Source organism: Poecile atricapillus, chromosome 14 (assembly GCF_030490865.1).
Source record: "Poecile atricapillus isolate bPoeAtr1 chromosome 14, bPoeAtr1.hap1, whole genome shotgun sequence".
Lineage (NCBI taxonomy): Eukaryota > Metazoa > Chordata > Aves > Passeriformes > Paridae > Poecile > Poecile atricapillus.
The window spans coordinates 5901932-5912253 of NC_081262.1; the positions used below are offsets into that span (position 1 = coordinate 5901932).

At 48.3% G+C, this 10322-nt stretch overlaps 1 protein-coding gene across 3 annotated transcripts in view; it reads right to left on the reverse strand.

Moving 5' to 3' along the window:
* Positions 1 to 9733, reverse strand: part of CARHSP1 (calcium regulated heat stable protein 1) — a 33908-nt gene extending 24175 nt beyond the window's left edge. Inside the window, exon 1 of one of the 3 annotated variants that reach the window (XM_058850080.1) lies at positions 9646 to 9733. Coding sequence is in view for 1 of the 3 variants with exons in the window: in XM_058850078.1 (XP_058706061.1) it covers positions 7304 to 7313 (10 nt within the window). In the remaining 2 variants the exon portion in view is untranslated. Of the gene's footprint in view, positions 1 to 6395; positions 6527 to 7303; positions 7329 to 9645 lie in introns of those variants that run through there. The other 2 variants (XM_058850078.1, XM_058850081.1) reach the window with 2 other exon arrangements.
* Between the last annotated feature and the right edge of the window lie 589 nt (positions 9734 to 10322).

The window sequence follows — 10322 nt, forward strand, 5'->3', positions numbered from 1 at the left end:
GTTGCATAGTGGAATTTAATAACCTCCTATGAGATTTGCCAGGCCCTTCCTGAGCTCATAATCTTTTAACCTCTGCAGTATCCTGTGGCTGTCCCACAGCTTAACTGTCTATGAAAAAGAGCCTCCACTCCTTTTAGTGGACAGTGAGGAGAGGCCCTTTTTTACAGGGAAATTAAGAAAGGACAGTGAGACCAAAAGGCAACAGCAAATTAGAAAAGGAGAGGGAAGGGAAAAGGAATGGGGAAAAACCTCAGCTTAGAGAAGCACACAAAAAAGGGTGCACAGATTTATTCCTAAAATAAAAAAATTAAATTTTCTGACAGAAGTGACATAAAGAGGGTAGAGAGCAAGAAGAGTTTCAAGCTGTTTCTGGTGTTCTTGCCTCGTCCCTTTAAATTTCCAAGTGCAAATGAAAAACCTTATGCCTTTTTTAAAACAAGGCACTCCCCAGTTTGTTGCTTGAATGGCTGCTGTGACTCTTTCTTAGACAATAAACCCTACTAGTATCAAATATTTCTGAAGATTAAGCTTTGTCAACATGTTAGCTGGTTTGGGCCAGGAAGCAGATATTATCTATTCAATGTTTTATGGTCCCCAGCACAGAACCATTGTGCTGGTCACTCCGAGTTCCTGCTGCCTTCATCACTCCTCCATTAGCCAGGGCTGGGAATTCTGCTCTGAGACAGCAGAGGCAACACTTTGTCTGTCTCACCCTCAACTTGTTAACATGCTCAGTCACAGTGAGCTGATGCATTTCCCAGATAAAATACAATTTGTGGCTGAAAAGGGAACTTTCTGTCCCTTCCAGTGCTTGCTCTCCAGCTTTGGTACCCAGCTCCTCCTCCAGCACTTCTGCAAGTCTGAAGCTTTCCCTCTGCCATTGCTTCCATGCTGGAGCATCCCCTGTGAATTTATTCTAGGATTTATTTCATACTGGCAGAAAATATTTATACCAAAACATGAAAATCTCTCATGTGTCTTGTGTCTAAGCATCTTAAGGCTCATCTTATACAGGGTCATAAAGAAGTTATACATATGTAAATCCCTAGGCACTTTTCACAAGTTCTCCCCTTTTCAGCTTCCTCTCACATCACAAAACTTCAGGCACAATTCTGGTTAAATTTGTTCATGTGCAACTTTGAGCCTTTTAAGGCTACTGAAATCCCCTGAAATATTTATGTGGCTCAAGTGTTACTCAGAACAATTAGTGCACTGTGTTTCCTCCCTAATCAACATTTTCAATAGGGGAAAACAGTTCACATTACAGAGATCTATAACCATGGAAATTTATGAGGTATACGTGTATTGGCAAAGAAAATAAATAAATCCTCTGAGGGTATTTCATCTGCCAGCATTCCAGCAAGATGCAGCTGGCAGGACACAGAGTCAGAAACCACTCAAAAATAACTTGATCCTCACACCAGTTCTGTGAGGCACCCAGAGACCCCAGATGCCCTTTAGGACAGGCCAGGCTCTACTTTCTGGTTATCCCAATGCACAGGCCACGTCCCAGCCTCACTGCCTGACACTTCCTATGCATATTTTTGAGCATCCCAGGCTAATAATTTGAGTCTATTTCAAATAGATCACTCAGAAATCAATTAAACAGAATTATGAACTGACATCAATATCAATCAATGACCAAAGGATATAAAATTGACTGAAATAATTTAAGAAACAGAAAATGCTCTGCATCTGATGGGATGATAGACCTAAATTTTAATGGAGAAACATATATATATATATATATATATAAAAATATATGTATGTGTAAATATATATATATATAAAAAAAGATTACTGGCCCACTAAACAATTGCATTTCTGTTTTTCTTCCCTCCATTATATCCCTCAACACAATTTCCAGTGTATCCCACCATGCTGTACACAAGTTTGTGTTTGTGAGCCCGAGACTCCCTCAGTGTCCTCATGCTCCAGCAGAAGGCAAGTGTCCCATCACCACTGTAAAACTAATGGTTACCTCTTAACTCTCAAGCTGAAATGGCCTTAATTTAACTGAAGTCTATAGGATATGAACTACAGAAATATACACATTGCACAGGCCTGGTTTTTCTTATATAACCAGACAACTTGTGGAACAGAGAATATGTAAGCAAGAACACCTAACCAAACTCCTTGGCTGGACAGAAAATGCTGCATTTTACCTCACAGACCTGCTGAATCCTGGCAGCACATGTACCCCCACGGGCAGCTGCTGCTGTACAGAGCTCTGTGTGAGCTCCTGCACTGGTAGGCAATCCCTACCCGTGTGTACATCCAGAGCACACCCACAGCTGCTCCAGGGACACCCGCCACCCAAAACCACCCCAAATCCTCTGGTGACTACACGTGGTACAAACCCTCCAGCCTCTCATGTGGCAGCCTGGAAAACACCACTGATGGTGCACTTTAGACTTCTAGGAGAAAAATTCAGCACCCCAGTCCAGCCTGTGAAAAACCATGTGAAAAACAGCTAGTGCAGCCAGCCTGCTGAGGCAACACATCCTGCACGGCCCACTAATGCCAAAATGGACCTGTGGGGAGTGCGACTGCCCTCCCTGATTATCACGTGTGCACAAACCAGTCTTTCTGGCTCAGCACATCCAGCCTGTGCTCACAGCCAGTCCCATGGCAAAAGGAATCACAAAAGGAGTCATATTGTGCTGCAGTGCCTGCAAAAGCGCAGCGCCAGCACGGGCACGCGTGCGGGGCTCGATGTCGTGCCTACCTACACATCAACAAAACTGTTTACTGAGCTGTGATTTCCAGAGCCATGGCCCCAGGGCTGTGCTGGACAGGACAGAGCTGTCCAGAACCACTGGGTCTGTTATTTGTGGCTGCTCTGTTAGTGCTCAAAAGCCAACACAGACCACAGCAAGGGAACGGGAACTCGAGCTTTTCAGGCAAGGTAAGAATCAAGTGTTATAGTTGAAAAAAAAGCAGGCAAATCTTGAAGGCACGTGCCTTCTTCAGGAATAAAACTAAACCTCTATATAGAAGCACATGTTTAATAGAAACTTGTACTTAAGTTTTGTTTTAGGGCAATCACTAGACCAACAAACTGCATCTACTTCCACTGCAATCACAGAGGGAATGGGACGCAAGTAGAGCAAACATTGCACACAGGAACAGCAGTGAATGCCTTTATGAAAAATTGTTTAGATTCAATTTACTTGTCTAGCCACATGGTAATAGTTCCATGGCCTTATGAAACTGGGCCAGACCCACTACCAAGAGAGATGTGAGATCAGTAAAAAACAAAGACAGGAATAGATTTAACAGTACCTTTGTTATTTTTATCTAGAGCAATGTTTTGTGTGAAACCCAGAGTTACACAGCTAAGAATCCCCAGGCTCTGCCTGCCTCGGGAACCAGCCCCAAGTCCAGAAGGAGCCATGTCATGGTGTGCATGCACATCTTGTGGGTTCACCCTGGTGGCCAGGAGATCCCAGACTGCAGAGCTCCTCATCATGGGGTACCAGAGGAGGAGCTCCTCCTCAGAACCCATGCCAGGGAAGAGGCAATGCAGCCACATTAAAACGTATAAGAACAAATTTGATTAGAATTGCAGAGTCCACCTGTACCAGTCAGTGAGTGTCCAGCAAAACCACTTTTGTCCCCATGGGGCTGTGATCAGTGCTGAGACAGCTCTGCACTACTTTTATTTCTTATTTGATTCCTCTGGGATGTTTTCCAGGCGAGGTTTGTCTACCTGGAAAGCCTGGGGGATGGAAGGGAAGGTAAGCATGTGAAAAAGCAGATAGTGCAGACAGCAGCATGGTGACATCATGATGCTGGGATGCTGCTGGCAATGCCTGGGCAGCAGCTCTGCCAGATTCAGCCTGACTGGGTTCCAGCAGTGAGTTTCTGTCCTGAAGTCCCTGCTGCTGTGGGTAAAAGACACTGCAGTGCATTAGACATCCCCAGGGACAGAGATATATTTTTGTCTAAGCCTGGCACAGGGAGAAAAGAAAAAATCAGAGTATAAAATCTAATACATCAGAAAAGAGTGGAACCACACAATTATTTAGGTATATTAAAATACACCTTCTGCTCTAGAACTGGTGTCCTAAACAGTAGTGAGAATAATTTCTAGGACTGACACAGTTCCCAGGGTAGGGAAAAAACACTCTTCTGCATAGAAAAAAAAGAACATATTTATTCAGAAACTGAGACCTGTGTAAGATTCAAACACACTTTCTGGACCAGCATATAGCAGAATACCAATATTCACTCTATTTACTGTCTCTCCTATCAGTAAGATTAAAAACCCACCACTTGAAATAGTTTGAAATAACTTTAAGGACTCCTCCTACCCTTCTCCATCACAAAGAGGCTCCATGAAAAGGCTATCGCCACATTTCATAGTTCCCTTTGCTAGATTTTCTTCAAATATTGGAGAAAATAAAGTCACAGTCTTCACAGCTGAGTAAATTTTGCTTTTCCTGGCTGCAGTCAGCCAAGCTCCTGTTCTGGACCTGCCACTGCAGACAGGCACTGCTATGATGAGCTGGGTGAGGAGATCCAACTCACATATTTAATGAGTATTTACATTCCAGTAACAGGTAAAAATTTTGTAAACAGGAAATTCATTGACATTGCTTTCTGGCAGATTCATTTACTCTTTTAGGTAATTGTCAAGAAGTTACAATCATGGCCATGACTTTGATCATGTAACTGGAAACAAGCAAACACCTTTGACCAGCCTCCTGAAATCATATCATGAAGGGAAAGCCAGCAGACAATGAGCACTGAGGAGGCAGGAGCTCACAAAACAATATTTCGCCAGAGGGCCTCCATCAGCGTGCCTGGCTGTGCAATGTAAACAAACCAAACATTAAACCAGGATTGACATAAAAAGAAAATTCCTTCCCCACTGGACAGGCAAGATAAAATGTTTATTTCCTGGACAAAGTCTACTCTTTGTCTGGGACTTCTCTTAAATAGAAAGTGGCAAAGAATTTGGAACCTTGGGAAAAGCAGTGCTCCTGGATACAGAGTCGTGCCTGGAGGAACTCAGTGGGATTCATTCACTCCCACCCTGCCCAAAAGCAGCACTGGGAAGACAAGGTGAACCCCAGATGCTGAATGGGCTGCAGACATCCTTAGCCCAACAGTCAGCTGATAAAGAGTCTTTTGGAAGCAGAGATTCCCACTCCAATTCTCAGCAATCTCATCTTTTGGTTTTGCTGTTAGTCACCAAGATCTGCAATTGCAGCAGGCAGCTGTGTCTCCACTGGCAGCCTGTCCTTCACCATGGGACAAGTACACCACGGCTGATGTGACAAGCGGCTGAGCAGGACAGACCCTTTGCCAGAGGCTCTGCCAGCATGGTGTGGGAGCTCTGGCCACGCTCCTCTGGGGCTGCAGCACCATCAGTGCCCCATCCAGCCTGGCTTTCCACCCCAGCTCCCGGGGACAGTGTTCCAAGCTCCCCCCAGAGTAACACCAGCACTTTGCTCCCTGCTCGAGACCAGCCTTAGCTCCTAATGCTCTGCCACTTCCCCAGTCATGTGCTGCTCATGAGGCATGGCAAAGGACCAGCAAGGTTTAATATTCCAGAGAAACTACCAGGTCAAGGTTCTCCTTTTTCCTCGGTCCTGCACAAAGCGCTCTGTGATCAGATCAGGCACGGAGCCATCGGGGTAAGGAACACATGGTGCACACAGGCCTACTTGCTTTTTCCAGAGAAAGGTAACAGAGCCATCCCTTGCAGTCCAAACTGCCTGGAGATTCAGCTGCAGGTTGTTTTGTTCCTTCTGTGCCTTCACCCCTTTGCTATCTGCTCACAGGGAGGCTGCAGCTCAAGCCCAGGTTTACCTTCCCAGACCCCAGTCCTGGGCAAGAAGTGTGGTCACAGGCCACCAATTATTGCCCAAACAGCTGGGCAAGCACACAAAGGCCAAATTCATAATTGCTGTCCTTGAAACACCCCAGTATTTAAAGATCTGCTGAGACCTTGACCCTATCACCAGCTCCTCCCTGCATAAATACACAATTCAAGGTGAGCAGAGCCTAACACTCACACCATGGGTCAAAAATTTAACGTTCATTTTCTTTAGATTTCTGTTCAGTTTCCAAATTGCATTAATAATGCAAGAACCTTAATGCAGGTGTCATTACGCCCAAGATAATCGTTATTTTTTTTTAAATATTTGATAGGTTACTTTGTTATATACATAAAAATGTTTTAAATCGATCCAAAGAGGAAAAGCTGCTGTGAAACCAACGGCAAATAAAGAACCAGCAAAGCTCTGAAATCAGGCAGTAGCATCGGAGGGACCACAGGGATGAAGCTGCTTCCCCCAGAGGCGGGTCAGGCTCCCGGGCAGCACCCACGCCCCACCCGCCCCGAGGCACCGCAGCCAAGCCTGGGCAGATGCGCTCTGACTCACACGGTGTTTTACAGCTTCCCTCGCTGGGGCAAACAAGAGAAACACCACTTCAGTGTGCTCCACGTGCCCCAAAAACGACAGAAACGAAAGCTAAGCGAGTGCCTTCCTACACAATGAGGAGACAAAGGAAGCGTCAGACGGGTTCCTCTCCCGGCCGCCACCAAGGCGGGGACACGATGCTCCGGGGTGTCACCTCCTGCCAGGGGGATCCCATCTCTGCACCTTCCGTACCTCAGCCTTCTTCTCGGCCACTAGCTGAGGGGGAAAAGCAAGATCTCGGCAGGAAGCGGTCTCGTTTCTCTCTGTTTGCAGCTGCGGAGGCAGCGCTGGGGAGCAGGGGCACAGGGCTGGGCTGGCCATCCCCGCCTCACCGGGCTCTCACCAGCCGCACCGAACGGAGAGACCCCGCAGCCGGGTCCAGGGAACGGAGAGCCCCGCAGCCGGGCCCAGGGAACGGAGAGACCCCGCAGCCGGGCCCAGGGAACCGAGAGACCCCGCAGCCGGGTCTAGCGAATGGAGAGACCCCGCAGCCGGGTCCAGGGAATGGAGAGACCCCGCAGCCGGGTCCAGGGAACGGAGAGACCCCGCAGCCGGGTCCAGGGAACGGAGAGCCCCCGCAGCCGGGTCCAGGGAACGGAGAGACCCCGCAGCCGGGTCCAGGGAACGGAGAGCCCCCGCAGCCGGGTCCAGCCGCAATCTCTGCGGGGTGGAGGAAACACAGAGCGCTGCTCTGCCCAGGGAGCCGCCTCAACAACGAGGAAAAGACACAGTGAGAGACGGAAGCAGGACAATTTCCTCTACCCCGCTCTGAGAGAAAAGGCAAAGCAGTTAAGTCAGATGAACACTTTCTAGTTTTCATTTTATCTGAACTGTGCCGGGGAGCGACCCATCACGCAAAAGCAAATCACCTCTCTGCATATCTCCTTTCTTTACAGCGTTTCAGCTGGGGTTTTTTGTTTGGTTTTCTACATCAACCTGTTGCAAAAAGCAGGATTTGAGTTTTTAAAACTGTTGTGCAGAAAAAAAACTCAAAAACATTTCACTCCTTTTTATTTTTTCCTCTTCAAGGCCACCCCTCTGCTGTGCACAGTGCTGTTCCCAGCCTCCTGGCCCCCAGGAGATGGCAGCTGCCAGCCCCAGGGAAGGGCTGTGATCCCCACTCATCTTTCCCCTTGTTGCTGATGGGGTTTACACTTTCCAAACTGAGTTCCTCTCCGTAGTCTCTGCTAGAAACCTTCCAGATGAGGGGCAGATTAACCAACAACTCTCACCACCAACATTCAGAATATTTATCAACCTGGACTTGAACACTTACAATATCAATAAATTTTACTAATGCTGATCCCCATTAGTTTTTTTCCCCAAGTTTCAAGCAGCTACTCTCAACCCCTGCCAAGTCTACTCCATACCCACTGATTCAAAAATGGTTCCTTATAGAAACTTGAGACAAAAATAGACAAAAAGGCACAATATCTTCAGCTTTCACCCTGAAGATACTCCAGACACAATAAAAGAGACCCCCCAACTCCTTCTGCACCCCACAGCCCACTCAGGGTGAAATGGAAGCAGGGGAAGGATTTATTTACTTCTGCCAGGCTTGACACCAAGAACAGCCCTGGCAGAGCCTGCTGGTCCTATCACCTAGAAAGAGCCCCACACACCACATTTCCTCCCAGGAACCACATTTGGTGTGCTGCACAAACAGGGTCTGGCAGTTTGTTGTAAGGGAGCTCTACTGGACACGACACTGAACATGATACATTCACGTTCATGACGGGTTTCATTCTTTAAATGAATATAAAGCCTGGATTCACCCAAAGGACAGCACTACCCTGAAAGCCACAGTCATAAAAGAAGACAGAAGGCAGCATTACCTGGCCTTATCTGCCTAACTTCAAATTACTTGCAGATAAACATTTCTGTGCTTACACGTGCATAAGCAAAGGAGGGGATGGTGCTGGCTGAAATATTTACAACCCCGTGCAGTGGCAGAAGCTCAGGGCAGTGCAGGGGCAGCTGCAGGTGCCCAGAACAGGGGACAGCATAACCACACTCGGGGTTCCACCACACGTGGGTGTCACAGCACCCACGGGGCCGTGGGATGAGCTCCTGCCTCAGCTCTGCCCCTGCAAAGGGACACTTGGAAAGAACGTGTTTTCTCTCCTTTACACCCCCACGTAGATTGTGAAAATAAGCCCATTGTCAGAGAACAGGCTCATCTTTCCTACAGTTTCTTTGGCACACACAACTTTTTTCCTGTAAACAACCAAAGCCGTCATATGAGTTGGGGCTTTTTTTAACTTTTTTCCTACATGTTAGTTAAGCCTCTTTAGATTTAACGAGATTCTAAGATGTGTTTGTAAAAGCCCAAGCCCTCTGCAGCTATGTTCACAGGCCTTGCTATCTTCCACTATTAATAATCAACAGAAGGAAAGAAATTATGTTTGCCCAACATAAGATAATAGTCAGAAAGTAAAGGTTAAGAACAGCAGTCAAAAAAACCCTTTCAACCTCACAAAAATTACGACTAGGAGAGTAAAGTCAAAGCAGCCTGAAAGTTTTGTGAGACTCTCTAAGAAACCAAATCTAGCACCACAAAAGGTTTTGCAAACATTTCTCAGAAGTAGCTCGACAGTGCCAGCAAAAACAGAATCAGAAAAGAGCTCTAAATCCCCTCCTTGAAAGCCAAATTCAGAGTCACAGATGCAAAAATCAGCCTCGAAGGCTTCTTTACAAGAGCAAGAAGTGACACGCACACACATCCAACATTCCAAGAAACACAAAGAAAGGATTGCTTCCCCCATTTTTTGCTTTCCCCGTTTTCCTGAGCAGAAGTGCTGACTGTAAGAGGAGGCAGCTCAGGCTACAGCAACAGAGTCTTTAACGAGGCTCCGAGTTCTGCAGTGCCCCTCTGAGCAACCAGTGCTGGGAGTCCTTTATCTCCCCAGCGCCTGGAAGCTCTCGTTCAGCACTCTTTGTCTCGCTCGTCATTTCTAAAACAAGCCATTCCCAGAGTAACAATGTCACACCCGCACTTCCAGAGCGCAACAAGAAGGCGAAAGCGTAAAAAAACCAACCAAACCAAGCAAAACAAAGGAAATCGGCCCTAATCTCTGAAGCGAAATAAATCCACCGCCCCGGAGGAGGAGAAGGCGGCACCGGACACCTCCCGGGGGGCTCTCCAAGCCCGCTGCCCCCGGCCCGGCCCCCCAACCTCCCGAAGGATGCTCCGTGCTGAGACCCGGCTCACCTGGGCTGGGCTGGGCAGGGCAGAGCTGGGCTGGGCTGGGCTGGCGGCCCCGCTCCCCGGGCTGGTGTCGGGCTGGCCCCGGCGCTCTGCCGGGGAGGGGAGGGCCAGGGAGCCCCGCTCCGCCCTTCTCCGCCCCGCTCCGCCCTTCTCCTCCCTTCTCCGCCCTTCTCCTCCCCGGCCCGGCCCGGCCCGCTCCGCTCCGCCCGCACGGGGCCCCGGGCTGGGCCAGCAGCGCCGCGCTTTGTCCGGGATGCTGCGGCCCCGGGGAACCCCGCCCAAAACGAAAACTCCAAGAGCCGATGGAAGCGGTGTAAAGGAAAGGATGGCATAGCTAGAGAGCTCGACAGAGCCAGGCCAAGCTACAGCTGAGTAATCCTGGTAAATCCTCCCGAGTGCTGCCATGAGGATGAGGAATGGGGCTGGGTGTGCTCTGTACTGTCATCACTTGGATGTGCTCGGCATCCTCTGCATGAGACAGAGCTGTCACACAGGGCCTGGGGTGACAGCTGCAGCAGGACAACTGATGGCACAGCCCAGGGCAGCAGTGACAACAGGCTCCCAGTCAGTGCTCTCTGACTTTATTGGGAACACAAAAATCACTGAGACCTTGGGACAAAATGCACCATCTTCATCCAGCATCCAGTTTCAGGAATGCTTTCATTTGCGCATAATTTTCC